Here is a 22,565-nt window from a genome sequence, read left to right on the forward strand (position 1 = left end):
CCAGGCAGTTCACACCCCAAGGGACATCCCTAGGCCAATGGGGACAGGAGTCGGTGCCTAAGTGTTCCCAACCTCCCTCCCGTTCAAAGGTAAACTGCCCCTTGGGTGGACGGTTCTGAGGCATGTACACGGCTCCTTGGAAAGTTCCAGCAGGATTGAGTCCTGGCTGTCCATAGAGGTGACGTGTCCTTTGTAAATATTTCTCTCTTTTCCGCGTCCAGCGCAGCTAGAGAGCGGTCCAGTTCCTGAGTAGGGGCGGCTGGGGATTGAGAAAATGAAAGAAAAAGACAGACACAGAGATAGAAGTAAAAAGCTGGGGCCGAGTTAACTTCTTCAGATTGACCCCATGTTGGCACTTTTAAAACCACCATAATTTTTTCTGCTGGGGAAGTCAAGAAGCAAACCTGTAGCTATTCAAATGCAAAATTGCTATCTACTTCCTGCTGGTTACTTGCCTCCGAGCGGGAAATTTTAAAAGAGCCACATTTTTTTTCCTTAGAGATTGCCTTAGGAAGCTAACCTTCTCGATCAACAAAGGGCGTAGCCAGTTTTCACCTGGGCCACTTAGATTTCTATAACCAATATATTATTTAACTGTTTCAACAATTTTTGGATTCTAAAGTCAATTATAACTATTGTAAGGCATTTTCTTTGGCAAATTTTTGTAACAGAGACAATTTACTGATTTTCCTGGAGGCCCCAAAGTCAACTTTTGAACATGGTTCATTAGCATTTTTAAAAACCACTCTTTATCATGGAAATACCAATCTTGTTGCTAGAACCAGCCTGTATTTTTTCCTGGGTCAAATTCGCCATCTTTCTGAGGAGAAAAAACAAAACAAAACAGTCTTTGAAGTTTTATCCTGTACATCGCAAAGAGTTAAGCTTAACTCAAAAACTCTATCTAAATGTCCAAAACTCGGACAGTTGCGTGCATTTGTTTTAAGCTAGCTTTTCTCTTTACACATGCACAGAAATCCCAGACACATTTCTAAATTTTGTAAAACTTTTAAGTCACTAGCCAGAAAAAAAGCATGGCAAAGATGAGACCATTTAAAATGGCTTTCTCAGGGAGTGGGCGTCCATATTGGATCTCCACGTGTCTCCCTTCCCCCACCTCCTTCTTGCTTTGGGGGAAAATTCAGTAATGTTCTGGCGTCTACTGTTTTTATTTTTATTTATTTTATTTATTTATTTATTTATTTATTTATTTATTTATTTATTAGGGAAAGAAAAAGATTTTTTAAGATAAAGAATTATTGGCAGTTGCTGAGAAATTCCTTTAATCCTTTCTACTTGGTTCAGCCTAGTACAAGTAGTTTGAGCCTCCAACAAAATGAAATATGAAGTCACTTTCGGCCAAGCGCCTGCATCCAGCCTTAAATGCTGGGCAGCTGCGAGCAAAACCTCTCTTATCATCTGAGTCATCCCGCTCACAGTGACACTTGTCCCGCTCTGCCTCAAACTCTAGCTCCCGCTCATAATTACCAGGTAAATCTTTATCAGGTGGGCTCTTGACTGAGTTTGCAGGAGCGACACATAGAGGTGGAGGAGGCACAGAGGGGGGACGTGGTATTTTTAGAGATTCGCATCCCTCCATTGTAGGCGTAAAGCCGTGGCTACACCCTGCTTAGACATTCTTAAACTCTCCTGTGCTGGATCAAGGCAATCACAAATTAAAGACCATAATGTGAATATAGAAATGGGAATCTTCTCTGGACCTTCTGCTGTGTATCGGTCATTCAACTGCTTTCCGACCTTTTCCCATGTTTCATTAACAAAACTTAAGAAATCAAGAATCTGACTACGCTTAACCGAGCATCCTTGAGCTTTGAGCATAGTTTTAAGCATTTGAAAGTAGATATCTCTTTTCTGAGACCCTGCATTACCCATATTTTATACCCAGCTAATACAACTTACAATAATCCGCTCCTTACCTTACTTGTTTAATCTGTTGCGTGGCGCACTTCTTGGAGCGACCCCTTCACCTGACTTTTGTGAGTACGCCTGTACTCAGTCCCTGTTTCCGGGGCGCCAGATGTAAATATTTCTCTCTTTTCCACGTCCAGCGCAGCTAGAGAGCGGTCCAGTTCCTGAGTAGGGGCGGCTGGGGATTGAGAAAATGAAAGAAAAAGACAGACACAGAGATAGAAGTAAAAAGCTGGGGCCGGGTGGGACCACTGCCCTCTTCTGATGGAGAGACAGTGACTCCGAGCCCATACAGCGTGTTTATTTTATACAGCGAGAAAAACAGGAAGTTTTACTAAAAGCCAAGACAAAGGAGATTATTCGCATTCTAGGGTGGGCCCGGGTCATATTCCCCGGCACCTGGCCAGAAATGAAGGTCAGGCTGACTACACTTCTGCCTTTTGGCAGAATGTGTTTCCAGGGCGTGGCTTTGCCGACCGCCCTGGATTCAGCTGACAATTTAAAGAAATGCCCATGTGCCTTCCCAGGCGCTCTCTACAGTCCTTGTGTTGGCTTTCCCTTCTTACCTGTTTCATTCTCCCTACTCCCTTGCTCTGTTTCTGGGAATCTTCCTAAAATAAACGGCCCACATGCAAGCCTCATCTCAGGCTCCTCTTTGAGGGGGGAGGGGGGAAACCCAGGTAAGAAAGAAGGGAAGGGGGAAATGCTGTTCCTTGCTGCTCCTTCCCCTGCTCTCTGGAAGGCAGTACAATAATAACAGTGCCTGTCACTTACAGTCATTTCCCGTGTGCCAGGGCTCCTTCTCAAAGCCCTGTGGAGTAGTATAGGCTGTTACCTCCATTTTACAAAGAAACTGAGGCTCGCAGAGGTCAAGTAACCTAGCCAAAGCCGCACTGTGGCACAAAAGCATTAAGCTCCGCTCTGACTCCCAAGTCCAAGGCCTTAACCCTGCCCCTCTGCTTCCAGGTGAACAGCAAGTTGGCATGATGGTGGTGGGGCTGGGAACCTGGAGCCTGGCCAGAGCGGCTCTGATCATCCTACTGCTCCCCAGAAGTGAGTGTGGCCGGGGTGGGTGCTGTGGTGAGAGGGGAGCTACAGGGAGAGATTTCGGGGTTGGAGGAGAGAAGCATGTTCCTGCACTGCCACACAGCCCCTGGGGATCCTAGAGAATCCCAAGAGAATGAGACGGGGCCACAGATGTGGGGTAGCTGGGCTCCCATCACAGACTTCTGCAAGCCGCCTCCCTCCCCCGCCCCGCCCAGGAGGAATGGTGAGGGACCTGAGCTGGTCAGCCTGGAAAAGGCTGGGGGTCAGGGGTGGCAGATCTTTGTGCTAATCTCTGCCAGGCTGTCAGAGGAACCTCTGGCTTCCGTGCAGTCTTCACGGGCAACAAAGGGATCAGGGCGGAAGCCACAGGAGGTAGGTTTCATCCTGAAATAGGGAAGCCCAGGCAGAGCCCTCCTACTATAGAAACTCTGTCTTGAGAGGTGAAGACCCTCCAATCTCTGGGGGCATCCAAGTTGAGGCCAGGATCGACAGGGATGCTGCTCAGCAGGGCTTGGCAAACTTCATCCGACAGTAACATTCAGGCTTTGCAGGCCACGGGCAGTCTCTGCTGCATGTTCTTATTTGGTTTTGGTTTTGTTTGTTTTAACCCTTTAAAAATGTAAGAACCCTTCTTAGCTGGCAGGCCATACACAAGCAGGGACCCTGGCCCTGCTGTAGAAGACGTAGCCTCGGGTGGTGCCTTGATGTAAACAGGTTTGCAAGGCCCCTTCCAGTCTGAAATCCTGAGTCCGTGAAGTGCTAGGAGTCCCACAGACTTGCTCTGTGACCCTGGACAAATTGTTCCTCCCCTTAGGGCCTCGACATCCCCATCAGGAAAATGGGCCGGAGGACACCTGAGAGAGGAGGGAAGGCATGGTGGGCAAAGCGCAGGGCTTTATTCTATACATGTTCACCTCGGGCTACTCGCAAAACAGCGAGGTCTCTGGCCTGACGGAACCGCTGGTCTAGCTGGGGGGACAGACAAGCCAATAATCACATGGCTATAATTATGAAGGATAATAAGAGCTTTGGGAAACTTCAGGGGGCTTGGCCTGGTCTGGTTACATCCAAGATGCCTAAATGTTAACCAGGGGAAAGAGAGGTGGGAGGGAAAGAGCCCCTCAAAAAGCAACCGCAGGTACAAAGGTGCTGAGATTGGAGAGAGCCTGGCGTCTTCAAGGAATTGCAAGAAGCCAGGGTGACTGGAGCTGAGAGAGGGAGGTCTGAGCTGGAAGAGGGAGGATTAGGCAGGCGCCAGGCCTCGCGGGCTGTGAGAGGCTCTGAGTCTTTATCCTGGCAGCAAACACTCACTGTTCTAAGTGCCTTACACACGTGATCACGCCTAATGCTTCCATACCAGGGTCACATCATTAACAAGCAGTAGGACCAGGCTCTAAACCTAGGCAGTCTGGTTCCCACAGCCTTGCTCCTACCTGTCAACCGTACTGCCTTTCGGAGCGACAACGTGCCACTGCAGTGCTGAGATCGAGGTGCGGAAACAATCAGATCTGAATTCTGAAGAGGCTGTGGCTGCGGCTGCAGGACTCATCATTCTAAGCACTGCTTTCGCCACCCTTGGGGCGGGAGGTGTGCGCAGCAGGCCCGCGGGCGCTAACTGCACAACTCTCCCCAAGTTCCCATTCAGGGCTTTCAGGGATGTCACACTGGTAGCTTGCCATCAGCCACGGTGGGAATATTCCACCAGGGAAAGCAGCCCGCACTACAAATCAGGATGGGTTTTTCCCTGCGCAGCCGGTTGATAAACTTTTATGCACACACCACTGTCTCTGTCTCCTCCCCAAGAGCCTCTCACAGTCCCAAACACAGCCCCCCACTCCAGCTCCCACATCTCGGGGTGGGGGAGGCCCTGAGTCTAAGAGTACAAAGGCCTAGCGTGTAGCCTGGCTCTGCCAGGCAGAGGAATCACTCAGGGCACCATTCTCTTCCATCCCAGGCCTGGAGGAGTGCGGGCGCATCAGCGTCTCAGCCCCCATCGTCCACCTGGGAGATGCCATCACGGCCTCCTGCATCATCAACAGGACCTGCAGCCACCTGGATCCAGAGTCACAGATCGTGTGGAGACTGGGAACAGAGCTTCATCCCGGGGGGAGGCAGCAGCGCTTGCCGGATGGGACCCAGGAATCCACCATCACCTTGCCCCACCTCAACAACCCTCGGGCCATTCTCTCCTGCTGTCTCCGCTGGGGCAACAGCCTGCAGATCCTGGACCAGGCTGAGCTGCGGGCAGGCTGTAAGTCTCCTGCTCTGCCTCTAACTCCCCCCCCCCCCCCCCGCCCCACCGCCGAGAATACTAATAAGAACTACTCTTCCTGGAGCCCTTGCTCAATAGCACTTTATGGGCTCGATATTAGGTCATCTTCCCTACCAGTGGATAAGTGCTGTTTGGCCCCATTTTACAGATGAGAAAACTGAGGTTCAGAGAGGGTAAGTAACGTGCTGAATGAAGATCACAAACTAATAAGGATGGAGCGAAGATTTATACCAGGCAGTGTGGCCTGAGAACCAGTGTAGTAACTGCTGCTCTATATGGCCGCCGAGTAGGCCCAGCTCCCCAGCCACAGGAGGGTGTGCCCAGAGAAGACATGCTCTCCCAGCTGGAATTGCTCCCGGCTTCTCCCCCTCCCCAGTCTCAGCCTTCTGCACACGCTGCAAAGAATGGAGTTTGTGCCAAGCCAGTGCATAAGAAAAAGCAAACACAGACAGACCAAGGTTCTTGTGTAAGAATCAATAATAGTGCTCTGAGCACTGTACAGAGATAAGTCATTCCGCCTTCACAGTAACCTAGGGGGCAGGTACATTACCCCCATTTTACAGATGAGGACACAGAGCCGTTAAGTGACTTCAAGATCACACAGCTAACGAGTGGCCGAACCAGAGTGAAACCAGACACTGCCTGTCACCGTGAAAGGGGGTGGCGTTGAGGGGGTTTGAGGCTCTGTGAAGCCTGTCCCTGTGCAGGCCTGCAACTCAGTGCGACCCTCTCCCCGCCCCTCCCCCGGGCTGCACGGAGACAGGCGAATAAACAAAGCGGCCCCAGAGCAGGGAATGACCCAGAGCAGGGAAACAAGCCGGTTGGTCCCAGTGGGAGCTTTCTGAGTGTCCTACCCAAAGCCCTCACTCTCCCCACCCTGTGCGCAGACCCTCCCGCCGCACCCCACAACCTGTCCTGCGTCATGAACCTCACCACCGAGAGCCTCACCTGCCAGTGGGAGCCGGGACCTGACACCCACCTGACTACCAACTTCACCCTCAAAAGCTTCAAGTGAGTAGGGTCTCTATTCCAGCCCCATTCCTGGGGTGGGGCATAGGTAGGACTGTGGGGTGGGGCCTAGGTAGGACTGTGGGGTGGGGCCTAGGTAGGACTGTGGGGTGGGGCCTAGGTAGGACTGTGGGGTGGGGCCTAGGTAGGACTGTGGGGTGGGGCCTAGGTAGGACTGTGGGGTGGGGCATAGGTAGGACTGTGGGGTGGGGCATAGGTAGGACTGTGGGGTGGGGCCTAGGTAGGACTGTGGGGTGGGGCCTAGGTAGGACTGTGGGGTGGGGCATAGGTAGGACTGTGGGGTGGGGCATAGGTAGGACTGTGGGGTGGGGCATAGGTAGGACTGTGGGGTGGGGGAGACACAGACAAAGACGGGAGGGAGAAGGGAGCCTTGCTTTCTTCCTCTGCTTGACGCCCAGCCTGGCCTATTGGCAGGAGCCGGGGCAACTGCCAGGACCCGGAGGAAGCCATCCCCGACTGCGTGCCTGAGGGCGGGCAGAGCCGCTGCTCCATCCCACGCAGACACCTGCGGCTCTACCAGAGCATGGGCATCTGGGTGCAGGCAGAGAACGTGCTGGGGACCAGTGTGTCCCCGCAGCTGTGCCTGGATCCCATGGACGTTGGTGGGTGATGCCCTGGGTACGGGGGAGGGAAAAGGCTCCCACAAAGGGTAGACCCAGAGAGGCACAGAGAGGGAAACACAGACCCAGAGACAGACAGACAGACACTGGAAGACGTAGGGATGGAGGAAGAGAAGAGAGACGGAGACCAAGTGGGATGCAGTTGGAGACAGAGCTATGGAGACACAGACATAGAAGAAACACAGACACAAGGAGACACATTCATTCCTTCGGCAGATTTCTTGAAGTGCCCTCTGGGTGCTGGGGATGCAGCAGTGAACAAAAGAGCAAAAACCCTGCCCTGGAACGTTACCTTCTAGTGGGCAGAATAAATAAAACAGGCTGTCAGCTGATGATACGTGTGATGGGGACAAGGCGGCAGGGAAGGGTGTGAGAGCTGGGGGTGGGGAGCAGTTGCTCTTTCAGTAAGGTGGTCAGGAAGGCCTCCCTGAGAAGGTGACATTTGAAAAGATCCTTGAAGGCAATGAAGGAGCAAGACACTGAGTCTGTGGAGGGCAAGTGTTCCGGGAACAACCAGTGCACCCTGGGGTGAGAGTGTGAAACGGACCCAGAGAGAAACAGACACATGCACAGAGACAGGCCCGCAGAAACACGGTAACATAGAGATGAAGAGCAAGAGCAAGAAAGAAAGACACAAGACCCCACGGATGGAGACCCAGGGAGAAAAATGGAACCACAGACAGGGAGAAGAGGGAGCTAAGGCAGGGCCTCTCAGATGGGGGAGGGAAAGGGTCTGACAACCCCTCTCCCTGCAGTAAAACTGGAGCCCCCCACCCTGTGGGCCCTGGACCCCAGCCCTGAGGTGGCCCCACCCCAGCCAGGCTGCCTACAGTTACAGTGGGAGTCATGGAAGCCAACCCTGTACATAGACCAGAAGTGTGAGCTGCGTCACCAGCCCCAGCCTGGGGGAGCCAACTGGACCCTGGTGAGGTGGAGGGCAACCTCAAGAGCCCTGGGCGGGGGTGGCCCTGAAGGGCACAGGAATCCAGGCTCAGAGCCACGCCTTCCTCCCCCAGGTGGGCTCCCTGCCCTCCAAGACCCTTCAGCATGAGCTCTGCAGGCTCCTCCCATCCACAGCCTACACCCTGCAGATGCGCTGCACCCGCTGGCCCCTGCCTGGCCACTGGAGTGACTGGAGCCCCAGCCTGGAGCTGACCAGCGCGCAACGGGGTAAACTGGTGGTGAGGGGCTGGGAGCAGCCGTCAGGACCCAGTCCCACCTCCAGAGCCCTCCCTGACCAGCACTCCCTCCTCTCACTCCATCCACAGCCCCCAATGTCAGACTGGACACGTGGTGGCGGCAGAGACAGCTGGACCGCAGGACAGTGGACATGCAGCTATTCTGGAAGGTGACCCTCTGAAGCCACCCCTGAGGCTTCCTTCAACCCACACCAACCCCTGTGAGCTGGGGCTCAGGACTCCACCAGCTCTGGGTGGCTTGGATGCATTTGTGTGTGATTTGCATGCACTTTGCATGTGCCTTGGAGACTTCTGAGGAAGTCTCTGTCAGCAGACACTGAAGAATCTGCCTGGCACATACTAAGGCAGGACTCACCTATGGCAAAGGGTTGGCTCCGTGGAGAGTTAAGTGCCTGCTTCACACACCAACTTGCTTCTTCCTCCTCTCCCTCCTAGGACCTGGCACAGGGCAACAGAGGGAAGCAGGGAGGAAGGCTGGCCTTCTTGCGGGGGGGGGGGGGGGGGAGCTCAGCTCCTGTGGTCCACCCACCCCATCAAGAAGCTCTCTCCCACTCAAGATGAGATGTGCATCTCCCTATCCTTTTCCTCCTATGCCCACCACAGCCAATGCCCCTGGAGGAGGACAGCGGGCAGATCCAAGGGTACCTGGTCTCCTGGAGACCCTCGGGCCAGGCTGGAGCAGTCCCACCCCTCTGCAACACCACCGAGCTCAACTGCACCTTCCACTTGCCTCCAGAAGTGCGGGAGGTGGTCCTTGTGGCCTATAACACCGCCGGGACCTCCCACCCCACCCCAGTGGTCTTCTTGGAGAGCACAGGTACAGGGGGCCGGCAGCTAGTACAGCATGGTGGTTAAGCGTGTACATTTGAAGGCTCAACTGCCTGGGTTCAAATCTAGTCCTGTCACTTGCTAACGGTGTGACCTGGGCAAGTTACTTAACCTCCCTGGCCTCTGTTTACTCATCTAGCAAAAGGGGATGATACAGCACCTACCTCAAAGGGTTGTTGTGAACATTATGAGTTAAGAACATTATAGTAACTGTTCGGTATGTGTTAGCTATTATTATCATGAGCCAGAACCAGGTTAAGCGATGGTGGTGCCCACACACACACACACACACACACACACACACACACAGAGTCCATTCTGCCAAGGAAGATGGTAGAGAAAGCCCTACGTTTTTCCCACTCGAACACGGTCCCTGAATTAATTGGCCATTCTCCAGGGACCAGCCACCACCACCCCCAGGTTCCCCTGAACATGGGTCCCCACAGGTGTGACTAACAATAACAATAGCTCACATTCCCACCGTCTAGCTGCATACCTCAGATGTTACTTCGCCTCTCTGTGTCTGCTTTCTCATTGATAAAACGGGGACAGTAGTAGTGCCCCGTCATGGGACTGTTAGCACACACCAAGGACTCTACCTAGCACATACCAAGAACGCCATAGTGTTAGCTTTTGTCACTATCAAGCGGTACTCTACACGAGTTCCGCTTCATCTCACCTCATCTGCCCCAAGACACTATAAGGGAGGAACTTTTATCATCATTTCCATTTCACAGATGAGGAAACTGAGGCTCAGATATTGACTTGTAAGTAGCAAAGCCAGGATTTGGACCCAGGCTTCTGGCTCTAGGGCCTTCATCCCATCTTCTCCTACTCTGTCCCCAGGCCCACCCCTGGGCAGACTCCATACCATGGCCCGAGACCCTCACAACCTCTGGGTGGGCTGGGAACCCCCCAGCCCTCCGCCTCGGGGCTATGTGATTGAATGGGGCCCGGGTGCCCCCAGCCCCAGCGGCAGCCATATGACTTGGAAAATGGAGCATAATGGAAGCATCGCAGGGACCCTGCTACAAGGTGAGGCAGGCCTGGGGGAGCGGGCGGGTGGGCAGGGCTGGGAGACGGGGAGGCAGTGGGCCAGGGGCGACCTGAACCACCCTGGACAAATAGATCCCCAAGTCTTTTTGATCCTTCACTGGTCTCACCTCATATCCTCCGAATCAGGAAGTTCCTCTTATACTCTAACTGGATCCTCTCTTGCTACAGCTCTGACCCTGCCACCTTTCTAGCTCTCTCTTCCACTTTTTTCCCCTTACCCCTACCAAATGATCTGAAGAGGAGGCTAGGCCCAGGTCAGCCCCGACGAGAGGTCTGAGGTTAGCTCCTGATCATCAGCAGAGGTTGCCCCTAACCAGGGTGCCTCCCCATTTTCTCTCCACAGAGAACATCCGGCCCTTTCAGCTCTACGAGATCACTGTGACCGCCCTGTACCAAGACTCCACGGGACCCTCCCAGCGCATCTACGCCTACTCCCAAGAGATGGGTGCGTCAGCCACCAGGCCCTTCTCAGAATCTCCTCTCCTCTGTCTCAAGGCCTGCCTAGGTCCCACCCACCAGGAGCAGGAGGAAGCATTTCCTTCTTCCCCCACCTCTGGCCCAAGGAGGGTCCTTCCCCCCGCCTCCCCCCGCCCCGGTCCTAAGATCACCCCTGGCTTACACTGGACCCCTGCGGCTACAAAGAAGTCAGGTGGTGGGGTGATAGAAATTAGGCAGTGAGTTTGGCGGAATTCAGGGAGCAAGTCTGGCAAAACTCAGTCAATTGTCCTGACAGAAATAAGGTGTCACATGTGATAGAAATAGAGAGAGGGCCTGGCATGGATTCAGAGAGAGAGCGGCAGAAATCGAATAGTGAGTAGGACAAAATCAGGCCTGGTAGAAATCAGGGAGTGAGGCTTTGGAGTCAGAGAGAACCAGGCTCAGATCTGACTTGGCCACTTATTAGCAGTAGATGGGATTTGGCCCAAGTTCCTGAGAAAATGGCGCTTGGATGGGCATCCCCTCGGACTCTGGTGTCACCCACGTCGCAGTATGTCCCAGTTCTTGGGTCTGAGGAGCCATGAGAAGTCCACCCTGCCCCTGTCAACCTGCACCTCTCTCTTCCGGCAGCCCCCTCCTACACCCCAGAGCTGCATCTAAAGCACATTGGCAAGACCTGGGCCCAGCTGGAGTGGGTGCCCCCAGCCCCTGAGCTGGGGAGGAGCCCTCTTTCCCACTACACCATCTTCTGGACCAATGCTCAGGGCCAGTCCTTCTGTGAGTCTGTCCTCAGCCCCAGAACGCCCGGGAGGGAGCAGCCTTGGAGGGAGCCTCGGCATCGGGGCCCAGGCTGACCATTCCCCTCTGTTCCCAGCCACCATCCTTAATGCTTCCTCCCATGAGTTTGTCCTCCCCGGCCTGGAGCCTGCCAGCTTGTACCACGTCCACCTCATGGCTGCCAGTCGGGTGGGGGCCACCAACAGTACAAGCCTCACCTTGATGACCTTGGCCCCAGGTAAGGGGAGGAAGGGGCTGGCCAGACAAGGCAGTTGGGAGGGTGCCTCAGACAAAAGCTCTCCGTTTTTAGAGTAGACGAGGCTTGCCTGGATCTCCTCCGAGTCCGAGGGAGGAGGAGACCAAGCCCTGCCCGTGGATCCCAGTCTGAGAGAGGAGGACCCGCCTTACTCGCATGCACTCTAATCTCTCCTGGCTCTCCCCTCACCCCAGGGGAGTTCGAGCTGCACATCTTCCTGGGCCTGTTCGGCCTCCTGCTCTCGCTCATCTGCCTCTGTGCGGCTACCCGGTTCTGCTGCAGACCCAGGTGAGTCGAGAGATCTGACACCCACATACCCCTCCCCACAAGGAACTGCAGGCCCACCCCAGCCTTCTCAGGCCTCAGGGCCCGTGTCTGGGAGTCAGGCCCTCCACCTTCTCCTCTCTGCACTAAGCAGCCATGCCTTCAGCTGCGGGGGATGGGTGGGAGACCGGCTGGAAAGATGGGAGGGCATGCCTGGCCCTACCTTTACCTGCCCCCTTCTCCAGCAGGAAGAATTCCCTCTGGCCAAGTGTCCCAGACCCAGCCCACAGCAGCCTGGGCTCCTGGGTGCCTAGCATCCCTGCGGAGGTGAGAACCCTGGAGGAGGAGGGACATGGGACTGGGGGTGTGGGCCCAGGTTCAAAGTGAAGGGCTGCCCCTCTGAGGATGAGTACTCAGGCCTTCCCTTCACTTCCTAGCAAGAGCCCCTCCCTTTGGAGTAAAGCAGACCTGAGTTTACCCAGTTTATCCCAGCCCTACCCGTTTCAGAACCTCAGACATCCCACTGTGAAAGGAGACTAATCCCACACAGAACTGCTGCAGAGATTCACCAAGATGAGTCTGAACAGCACACAGCGCATAACACGAACCTATGAGGTGCTTTGCAGGTGCAAATCTTTGAGTTTCAACAGACAGCCGCAGGAAGGCCCCCACACTGACCCAGCTCGGGAAGGGACAGCGGCTGGGGCAGACATCTGAAAGGAATCATGCCCTCACCCCATGTCCTGTGTCCAGGAGATCTTCCAGCTGCCCAGCCTTTGGGACACCAGCATGCCACCCATCACCAAGATCACGGTGCTGGAGGAGGAAGAGAAGAAGCCAGGGCCCTGGGAGGCCCATGAGAGCTCAGGAACCTGTGGCCTTCCCGCCCTGGTCCAGGCCTATGTGCTCCAGGGGGACCCAAGAGCATCTACTATCCAGCCCCAGTCCCAGTCAGGCAACAGTGACCAGGTCCTTTACGGCCAAGTGATGGGCAGCCCCGCCGGCTCGGGACCGGCGGACTACATCCGCTGCGACTCCACTCAGCCCCTCTTGGGGGGCCTCACCCCGAGCCCCAAGACCTATGAGAATCTCTGGTTCCAGACCAGCCCACTAAGAACCCCAGAGCCTCTAGTCCCCAACCAGGAGGATGACTGCGTCTTTGGGCCACTGATTGACTTCCCCCTCCTGCAGGGGCTCCAGGTCCATGGGGTAGAAGGGCTGGGGGGCTTCTAGGGCTTCCTGGGATGCCCCAGCTGGGTCTGCCTCTTGAAAGGCTTGGGCCATCAGAGAGGAGGCAAGGGTCAGAAAGCCCGTCACTAAAAAACCACCCTGCTCCAGGAAAGGCATAAAGGCTCTCTGTTTCCCGCTGTCTGAGGCCCCCAGCACCCCCCCCCTATTGCCCAGTACCCACGGGCTGGGCCTCCCACTTTAAAGCCCTCCCGGCCTGTCCACTGTAGTGCCTTTTGTGCCTCTTTCCTGTCATTTCAGTCTCTTAAACTGGTTTATGGTTCCGTTTGATTTGGTTTTATTTTAAGAAATTCTTGTATGTGCCTGAGTCTCTGTTCTTTTTCTTTTCAGGGCCCTGGCAGTTGGGGCCGGGGGTTTGTACCTCTCAGAATTGTTGGTTGGTTGATTTTTTTCCTTCATTCATTCAACCAGAACCCTACTGGCAGCAGGGACTCAAAAATGCCTTGGCTTAGTCCATTCTCAGAGAGCTCCATTTTAGTGGAGAGTTGAAAACTGACCACTAGGACATAGTGGCCAGGGTTACCTGGAGGGAGTCACAGAGTGCAACATAGGGATACAGACCTCAGAAAAAAGTAACTTCTGTTGGGGAAATATAATTCAAAACAAAGTCTCCCACCAACCTAGAAAAACTTCTCTACAAAGGCAGAAAATGAAGAAACCAGTTTTCTTACTGAATGAGCATTAAACCAGAATGTGATGTGTACCACAGGGCAATTAGCTAAAGGGCTTGCAAAGACAAGAAGAAATCATATTCTTGCCCGGCTGGTGTTGCTCAGTGTGTGAGCATTGACCCATGAACCAGGAGGTCACAGTTGATTCCCGGTCAGGGCACATCCTCAGTGTGGGGCGGGCAGGAGTCAGCCGATCAATGACTCTCTCTCATCATTGATGTTTCTATCTTTCTCTCCCTCTCCCTTCCTCCCTGAAATCAATCAATAAATAAAAAAACGTTTTAAAAAATCGTACTCTTTTATATAGCCAAGTGGATCTGACTTAATGCATATATTTTCTCAAGATAAACAATAACTAGTTCTTAAGCAAGAGGACTTGACAGCACCATTTGTCACACAGGGGTCATTCTAAAGCCACCTGATAAATGGGGTAGTCACCTGTATTTGCTAACTGCATTTATCCAAAAGAAAAATAAATTTCTCATATCTTTATGAGAGGACATAGGTTTGCAACTTGGAGCTAGGTACTAGCTGAAGTTAGGCTCCTAGCCTGCCTCCCACAGAAACTGGGAGGGAGACAGGAGCACTATCCTCCTTAATGACTGCATTTCAAAGAGATGGCTCCGAGGTCCTAGAGAAAGGCATTCCTGGGTTGTAACACTGGCAAGAGGCTTACTTAGCTTTTTAAAAAATGTGCACACGTTTCAAAAGGGCAGAAAGAATTCACAATTAACAAGTATTCTTTTCTCTTTTTTGCAACAGGGAGAATTAAGTTTTATTTTCCCTACTTTTCATTTGGATTTGTCCTTACATTTCACAAATATTATCACAGCTACTACTTATTGGATGTTCACTATATACCAGGTGCTTCGCACACAACTGCCTCAATTAATCCTCTAACATCCTAAAAGACAGATACTGCTATTGCCATCCTCCTTTGATGGATGAGTACACCGTGGCCCAGAAAGGCTGGGTGACTTGTCCACAGAATCACGTGGTGAGTAAAGGGCTGAGGTAGGATTCCAGCCCAGAGCTGCCTGATTCCAAAGTCAACGACCTTAACCACCAGGCTACGAAGCTGCCAGAGAGGAGGCTGAAACCCAGGGCCTCATCCTGGACTTGGGGGGTGGGGGGCGGGGGTTGAATACTAGGAGAGCAGGCTACAACAGACCCCACGGAAGCCCCCAAAATAATCGGGGCCGAGATCAGAAAGCAGAGTGGGATTAAGGGCGGGGTGCGTGCCCGAGAATAAGTGGCATCTTAGAGTGTATATGGCACCGCACACCACGAACGCGGTGCGGTCAGGCAACCACCAAGTCCCCCATCTCGAGCGACCACTAACTGGACCTCTCCGCTCGCGCCAGCCCCACGTCATCGCCGAGTCCCGCCTCTGCAATCAGCCGCTCGGTCCTCCTCTGCTCCGGTCTCGCGGCTGCACTCGATTGGTCGAGCCTGAGCCAGCATGGCGGCGCCCATGTAACCCGCCCGGCACCGCGAAGGCCACGGCGCTGCCGCCCGCTGGGGTCAAAAGCCACCATGCTGAGGGCGGCGCGGAGGGTACTGAGTGCCATCCGGACCCAGGCCCCAGTCCTCGGGCTGCCAGGGGGAGGGTGCGCCCGGCTTCCTTCCGACCCCCGGGTCCTCCCCTCCCCTCCCCGCGGTGAGGAGCTGAGAAACGGGACTGCAGGAGCAGGGAAAGGGTTCGGCGGAGGTGGAGGAGGGTAGGGGAGAGAGAAAGGGTGGTGGGTAGGGAAGGATTGAGACAAGGTGGGGGAGACACAGGCCGCGGGATGCAGGAGAAATGGGACGGCGTTTAGGCGCGGGGGTGCAGGCACCATGGAGGAAGGGCCATAGAAAGGAATCGAGGCTGAGGCTCCAAAGGAAGCGATGGCCTCAGCCCTCTCTTCTGCACAGGTCTCCTCCCGGCCGCCCGCGGATATGCCATCCAGAAACCAGGTAGGAGCTCTTGGATGGGACTCGGGCAGAACTTGGGGCGGAAGAGGGAGTGCCCAGAAGGTTTGGGGTGGCGGAGAGGCCGGAGGCGGCTAGGTAGCCACGAGGTGGGATGGGCCCGAGGTCCTAAAACGACCGCGTCCACCTTGTCACAAAGCTTCAGCCTGAAGCCCGCCTGCGGGGCGGGGGCGGGGGCGCGGGAGCAGGAGCCTTCCGCCTGGGTGAGAGTGGAAGTGAGCCAGGCACGGGGAGCCTACCCAGGTCTACCCAGGATACAGCACCTTGCCCTTCTGAGGTGCAAGGTATGGTTTCCCCTCAGAGGCAGTCTGCACATGGATTGGGGAAGAGCTCTCTTACTAGGTTAACGATACTGGGCAATCACTTCCTCTCTCAGTCTCATTCTAAAATGAGTGTAGGAGTATCTATTTGAGCGGATCGTTGTTAGGACTCGATGATAAAACATGAAAAGCATCCTTAGTACTGTGTGCAATAACCGTAGTATGTACTTGTGTTTGTTGCTATTCTTTGCATAGCGCAGAGTAGGGTCTGACTGGAGGGGACAGATTGTTCTCCCCCATAGCTCTCCCTCACCTCCAAGCGAAGACACCAGGGCTGCAAACACTAGGGCTGAGGGTTTCCTGTATTTGGTGCTTACAAGTGTCCTAAAGCTAGGGTTTCCTCCTCACGCCCCTTACTTCATTCATGCAGTCAGCGGGCAGTTGTTTTGTTGAGTGCCTGTTCTGTGCTGGGCTATGGATCAGACTGGGGGTGGGGGAAGGGGGTTCAAAGGAAGTCACATTCAGGCCGCATCCTATTGGGGATGTGATGACTGTAGAGCCAGACAGGTGTGAGAGGTGACAATACAGGGTGCTGGGAAAGGCCATCTACTCCCAGCGTGAAATATCGGGGCAGGTGCCCAGGGAGTTTGCAGAGGAGAAACCGAGCCCACAGATACCCATGCCTTGCTGGAGACCCTGGGTGTCTCTGATAGAGTTGGTGAGAAAAGTGGAGTCTGGGAGGATGGGCAATGAGAGTTAACTCTGGTTTTCCATCCCTCCACTTGACAGTCCGGCCCAGCCAAGAAGATGACCCGCCCCCTTCCACGCTCCTCCAAGATTACCAGAAAGTCCCTGGAATTGACAAGTAAGCAGGAAAAAAATCTCTTGGTGAAGCAGGGGCCCTGGGAGGATTGGCGAGGAGAGGGGGAAGACAGTGGTTTCGAGTCCCAGCCTGATATATCTGAAGCTTGATTATAGAATGGGGCTGAGAACTGTAGCAGCCCAAGCATGGTGAGGGTGAGTGGGCAGCAGGGACAGGTGGAGCTCATGGGGCTTAACTGATTACTTTTTTTGTGCTCGGGGTGAAGACCCTATACTATTAGATACCAAGGAGGCAACATGCCTCAGGTTTTTTTTAGAAATCTCTCATGTCTTGATCCTCCCAAAAATGTCATGTTACAGATTATCAAGCTGCCCAATGTCATACAGCTCTGATGGGACAGAGCCAGGGTTTGAATCCCGGGCCAAACGACACCAAGGCCGGGATCCTTCTGCTCGGCCCCTGTTGTACGGTCGTAGCTGGGCAGTCCCTCTTGCCCCTCCCACTGTGCAGTGTGACTTGAGAAAGAAACAATGGTTATAGAATTGAAGTGTCTCAAAACAGATTGAACCATATTCTAGCTAAATGGAAATCCTCCTTTTACCCTCCCGATGACGATCCTGGAACACTCGAGCTGACAGCCTCGATTTTCTGTAATTATTACATCGTTCCATGTTCTCAGCCCAGCAGGTCAGATGCGTGTTGACTTCTAATCTGTGGGAAATGGCTCCCGACTTCCAGAGAGACTCATTTGTTATAAAACAAGTTTTTAATCATCCTTCTTTGCCAACTAAAATGAAAACAGCATTGCTTCCCTTTTCCCCTCTACCCCAACATCTTTCTCTCATTGCTATGACTTTTCCACAGGGTTGATGATGTCGTGAAAAGACTCTTGTCTTTGGAAATGGGGAATCAGGTGAGTGGCCTGTGCCAAACCTTGGCCTCCCTCAGTCCTCTCCTCTGGCACTCCCTCCTGTCCTGGTAACACCTCCCCTCCCATGCTTTTCAAGTAGCTGCACTTACACCAATGTCATTCTGTGTCTGCTTGTTAATACCTCGAGACTGAGCGTCTCAAGGGCAGTGACAGTCTTGTTCCCCATTACACCCCTCGCACCTGACAAACAGTAGGTGCTCAATAAAGATCTGATGTCTGAATGAATGAGCAAGCTTTAGGGACATTCATCAAACAAGCCATTTCTCCTGTCAGTAGCCTTGGCCTTGGGCTCACCTAGATGTGAATAGCCATGTGGTTGGCCAGAGGCCAGGCCCTGGTAGCAAAGTGAAGTCAGGCCCTGAGCTTTATGGCCTCGTTGCTATGACCGAAGCCCATGGCCTTGGGGGTGTGAGGACCAGTTCTTATGATGGGGTAGCAGGCTTCATAGATTCTCTCTGTCTTCAACAGAAGGAGAAGCTAAAAATCAAGAAAGAACAACTGATGAACAAGGTTGTGGCAAACCCCGAGGACACCAGCTCCCTGGAGGCTCGAAGTTGGTTAGGGGGCCCTTGGGGAGTGGGGGTAAAGTGGGGGGGGGGGGGCGCTGCTAGCTGGTACTTGATCCAGGGCCCTCATCTGCAAGTACATAGGGATTAGATGTGGCTTATTAAAGGAGAGACAGGAAGAACCATGGGTAATGAAAACTGGACTGTGTATCCTGAGCTGTGTGATGTTTGAGTCAGTGCCCAGGTCCTGCCTCATAGCTCTATGTGAGCTCAGGCAAGATTCCTCAGGAACCCAAATTTCTCTCTCTCTCTCTCTCTCTCTCTCTCTCTCTCTCTCTCTCTCTCTCTCTCTCTCTCCCTCTCCCCCCCCCCCTCTTTTTCTCTCTCTCTCTCCATTCTGCAGCTAAGATGGTGTGAAGGGACCATGTGGTCAGAGCCAAGGTTCCCACTGCCTGTCTGAGTGCTCCCAGAACTCAGTGTGTGCACAGAAAGGGCCTACCATAGTTACAGCCTCTCCTTGGGGCCACCTTCTGCTTTTGCCTTTGCCCATCGTTGCAGGAATCAAACAAGAGGATACCTGAGGAAGGATATTCTGGGGCTTTAGGAGATGAGTGGGAGTTGATAATTCTGAAAACTCATTAGTTAAAAACATAGATAAGGGTGGTAGCTGGAAGGGGAGAGGCAAGGAGTAGACCCTTGGCATTTCGGGAATTTCATCTTATTGCATTGGCTAGGACCTCCAGTGCAATGTCGAATCATTAGCCATGATAGCATGCATCCTAAACAAATTCCTGGATTTAATAGGAATGCTCTAAGGTTTTACTGTAAAAATGCTATTTGCTATGGTTTGGAGATATACCTTTATAAGATTAAGGAGCTTCTCTTCCTTAGGCTTTGCTTGCTAAAGCAAAAATAATCCAAAATCTTTTGAGATATTAAAAGTCAGAGTGCTTTGGGAATTACAGAGAGCTGTACAAAAACCTTGGTGATTGTTATTCCTTGAGGTCTTAATACATAACCCAGGCCCCAGGCCCGGGCTGTTCCTTCCTCTGTGCCCAGCTCTCATCCTCTGTGGTTTGTGGTTTCAGTTGTTGCCTTGACTGTCAAGATCCGCAATTATGAAGAACACATGCAGAAACATCGAAAGGTAAGCCTTGAGCATCGCTCGCAGCTAAACACCAGCAACTGGGCCAGAGGAGTCTATGAGGTCAAGGGCTCTGGGTCCTAAGAGTCAGCTTAAGATGCCAGGAGGCTATAGCACCAGAGTGCCCACCCCTCAGTGAGGAAAACATTTCCTTTCTGCCTCAGTAGAGAAATGGAAGCCCTTCAGGGCTGTGCTGAATGTCACCAATGGTCAACAACACAAACTTTAAAGCATGGTCACAGTGTCTGGCACCTAGTGGATGCTCAGTAAATATTTGTTGAATGCATGAATAGGGTCAAATTGCTCTGGGTTCAAATCCAAGCTCTGCCACTTCCACTTAACTAGTTAGGTGAATCTGGGAAAGTTATTTTACATGTCTGAACCTCAGTTCTGTCTGTAAAATGGGAATCATAATATCTACTGACAGGATTACAAGGACTATCTATAATAATAAAAGGGTAATATGCTAATTAGACCGGATGTCTTCCGGACGTCATTCCAGACATCCTTCCTGACCAAGCCAGGGCCAGAGGGAAGCCAGCCCAGGTCCCGGGTGCCTGCCGGCGGCTAGAGAAGGGAAGCCTGGATCCCAGGTGCCAGAGGGAAGCTGGTGCCAGCAGCCGGAGGAAGGAAGGCCTACTCTTGCACGAATTTTTGTGCATTGGGCCTCTAGTATGAAATAAAAGCAGCCAACATGATGCAAATAAAGTATTTAGGCTTCTTCCTAAATATTTTAAATGCATTAGCTCATTTAACCTTTATATCCATCTTTCTATCCCACTTTACAGAGGAATAATCTAGGCATGGAGTGGTTAAGTTATTCTCAAGGCACAGCACTAGGAAATGAGTGCTAGGACTTGAAACTAAGTGGTCTGACTCCAGGGCCCATATTCTTAACCATTATGCCATACCTCAGCGCATTGTCGGGCACAGAGTTGCTGTAATTAGGCAGTTGCTAGTATTTTTAATAAACAGTTTGTGAATACAGACCGGTCCAGCTCCAGGCTGGCATCTCAGTTCTCTGGAAGCTGGTTGAGCCTGTTCCTTGGAGGTCAGAGTTTTGTTCTAGAGTGTGGAACACCAAATTTTCTCATGGAGCAGTACCTGGCTGTGGGTAGGGGTCTCCAAGAAGAGTGAAAGTTCTTCCCTCCTCTCCACTCCATCTGAAAGTTTGCTGAGCTGTGGAGAGGCTGAGTGAGTAGGGTAACGTAGGGAAAGAGCATGAGATTTCGAGTGAGACGAGTATACCAATATTCAAGACCTGATAACATTGTTGAGCCTTTATTTTCCCATCTGTAAAATGGGAATAACAATACCTACCTCAGAGTTACACTAGTATTTGCAGCAGATTGTTGGGAGACTTCAGTTAGATAAATTACTATCCTTTATTACTATAAAGTGGCACACCTCTTATATAATACCAACCTTCTTACAGGACAAAGCTCTCAAGCGCTATCTGATGATGAGCATTGACCAGAGGCAAAAGATGCTCAAAAACCTCCGTAAGACCAACTACAAAGTCTTTGAGAAGACGTGCAAGGACCTGGGGATTGAGTACATCTTCCCCCCTATGTACTACCGAAAAGCCCACCGCCGCTGGGTGGCCAAGAAGGCGTTGTGCCTTCGGGTAAGAGTCCAAATTGCTGCTTTGGTTGGTCCGTTCTGGGACTGTGGTGGAAAAAGCAGAAAGGAGGGGTTGTCTCTTTTCGATAAAGGCATGGAACTGGCGCCAAGGCCTTAACCCCATGGAGAAAGGCTGTGTTGACCAGCTGGGGGAGTCAGTTCCCAGCCCATTTGCTCCCAGTCAGAGGTTTTACATAGAATTACAAAGTCTTTTCTTTGTAATCTCCAGGTTTACCAGGAGGCTCAAAAGCTAAAGAAGCAAAAAAGGGCCTTAAAAGCAGCAGCAGCAGCCCGGAAACAACGCCTGATGAACCCAATAAGCTCTTCCCAAGCTGAACCAGAGGCAATCAAGGAAAACCAATAAATTTTGTTCAAGTTTTATCTTTCTGTCTTGAAAAATAATAGAAGGTGGGACTCTTTGTGGCCTGAGGAGGAGTTCATGCATTGTCATTCAGCTCTAGGATCCGAGGGTTGTCTGAGGCAGATCCCTGCCCTCGCACATCAGGCAGGACACATTCTCATAGCACCTCACACATGCACAACTCCCTGTCATCCAGGTGGTATTTCAGTGGAGGTGAGACCACAGCAGCACAGAGGAAGCATGCTGGCTGGCTGCTGGGTGAGAAGGCCAGGGAAGTGTAATGACTCTAGAAAGGTAGTTGGAGACTACCTAAAGGCCATCTTATCAAATAGAAGGAAGCCGCTGAAGGGATATGTCATGTTGAAAGTGGTGTCTTCTGAAATTTAGCCTAGCAGCCAGTATGGCTGGAGGAGAGAAAAGAGCAGTAATATGGAGGAACTTGGCGATGCAGACAGAGAAAGAAATAGAGGAAAATAGGAGAAAGGTTTTGGTGGAAAAAGCAGAACTTGGTGACTGATAATAGGACCCAGGGCGATAGAGTTGGAAGCCAAGGCTCAGGTTTCAAGTCCGAATGGCTGGAGGGAAAAATGATTAGGTCTTACAAATATGAAATTTTACAAAAATGGTTGCTCATCAACTTAAAAATGTGCAGCAGATGAAGGAAAGGTGATCCTGGAACGCAAGATGGGGGTGAAGGATGGGAAGCTGCTTAGCAGCTGGAAGGAGGGGCGCTTGGGAGTCCCCAGCACAACCTCCAGGAGCGGAGCAGACGGGAGCGGCCTGGTTTGCTTCAGGGGACATAGACCAGTGGAGCTCCACTCCCAGTGGCATTAGGGAGGAAATGCAAATAATTCAAGGACTTGTGATCCTTGCCCCATCTGAAAGAGGAGTCGGTTACCATTAGTGCTTTCATGGCACTTGACATGATCTCACTGATTCTTCAGCAACCCGGTGAGCTGGGCGTCCTTTCCAATTTAAGAAAAAGGAAGCCCCGCCTCTAAATGGCTGCGCGGTCGCACCCTCGGCTCGGAGACTGCTCTCAAGATTCGCCTGGGTTGTCGTTCTCGGGCACCTGCGCACGCGGCCGGGCTGGGTGAGGGGTGTCACGTTCCTCGGCGCCCAACAGCCTTGCCCGGCCCTCGCCCCTCAGCGCAGCTTCCGAAAGTCAAAACCAGCGCTCCCGGCCGGGGCCCGCCTCCGGCTCGGACCAATCCACCTCGTAGGTCTCGGGCACCCAGCCCAATAAGCGTCCTCCCCCGGGCGCCTCCCAACAAAGGGCCTGCTGATTGGCTAGTTTTGCCGTCCGCTGCGT

The 22,565-nt window shown here is 52.7% G+C and overlaps 2 protein-coding genes across 2 annotated transcripts; both read left to right on the forward strand.

Moving 5' to 3' along the window:
• The first annotated feature begins 5,174 nt into the window (after positions 1-5,174).
• On the forward strand, positions 5,175-13,261 carry CSF3R (colony stimulating factor 3 receptor). Its single transcript, XM_079778030.1, has 14 exons — positions 5,175-5,227; positions 6,136-6,259; positions 6,692-6,879; positions 7,653-7,822; positions 7,914-8,067; positions 8,166-8,245; positions 8,700-8,913; positions 9,771-9,959; positions 10,324-10,425; positions 11,049-11,195; positions 11,293-11,433; positions 11,646-11,739; positions 11,961-12,042; positions 12,469-13,261. Exons 2-14 carry the CDS (start codon positions 6,171-6,173, stop codon positions 12,946-12,948), a joined length of 2,130 nt encoding a protein of 709 aa, XP_079634156.1. The 5' UTR covers positions 5,175-5,227; positions 6,136-6,170; the 3' UTR covers positions 12,949-13,261.
• Positions 13,262-15,085: 1,824 nt separating this feature from the next.
• On the forward strand, positions 15,086-21,272 carry MRPS15 (mitochondrial ribosomal protein S15). The gene is made up of 8 exons (XM_079778219.1): positions 15,086-15,294; positions 15,549-15,590; positions 16,655-16,730; positions 17,553-17,601; positions 18,088-18,172; positions 19,214-19,272; positions 20,705-20,896; positions 21,122-21,272. Exons 1-8 carry the CDS (start codon positions 15,171-15,173, stop codon positions 21,254-21,256), a joined length of 762 nt encoding a protein of 253 aa, XP_079634345.1. The 5' UTR covers positions 15,086-15,170; the 3' UTR covers positions 21,257-21,272.
• The last annotated feature ends 1,293 nt before the right edge of the window (positions 21,273-22,565 follow it).

This window comes from Cnephaeus nilssonii (genome assembly GCF_951640355.1).
Source record: "Cnephaeus nilssonii genome assembly, chromosome: 7".
Classification (NCBI taxonomy): Eukaryota; Metazoa; Chordata; class Mammalia; order Chiroptera; family Vespertilionidae; genus Cnephaeus; species Cnephaeus nilssonii.

Coding starts and splice junctions, on each gene's coding strand:
- CSF3R (XM_079778030.1), top strand. CDS start 6,171: ATGAACCTCACCACCGAGAGCCTCACCTGCCAGTGGGAGCCGGGACCT. Junction 8,068..8,165: donor GCTGACCAGCGCGCAACGGG/GTAAACTGGTGG, acceptor CTCCATCCACAG/CCCCCAATGTCAGACTGGAC. Junction 8,914..9,770: donor GGTCTTCTTGGAGAGCACAG/GTACAGGGGGCC, acceptor CTCTGTCCCCAG/GCCCACCCCTGGGCAGACTC.
- MRPS15 (XM_079778219.1), top strand. CDS start 15,171: ATGCTGAGGGCGGCGCGGAGGGTACTGAGTGCCATCCGGACCCAGGCC. Junction 16,731..17,552: donor AAAGTCCCTGGAATTGACAA/GTAAGCAGGAAA, acceptor ACTTTTCCACAG/GGTTGATGATGTCGTGAAAA. Junction 20,897..21,121: donor AGAAGGCGTTGTGCCTTCGG/GTAAGAGTCCAA, acceptor TGTAATCTCCAG/GTTTACCAGGAGGCTCAAAA.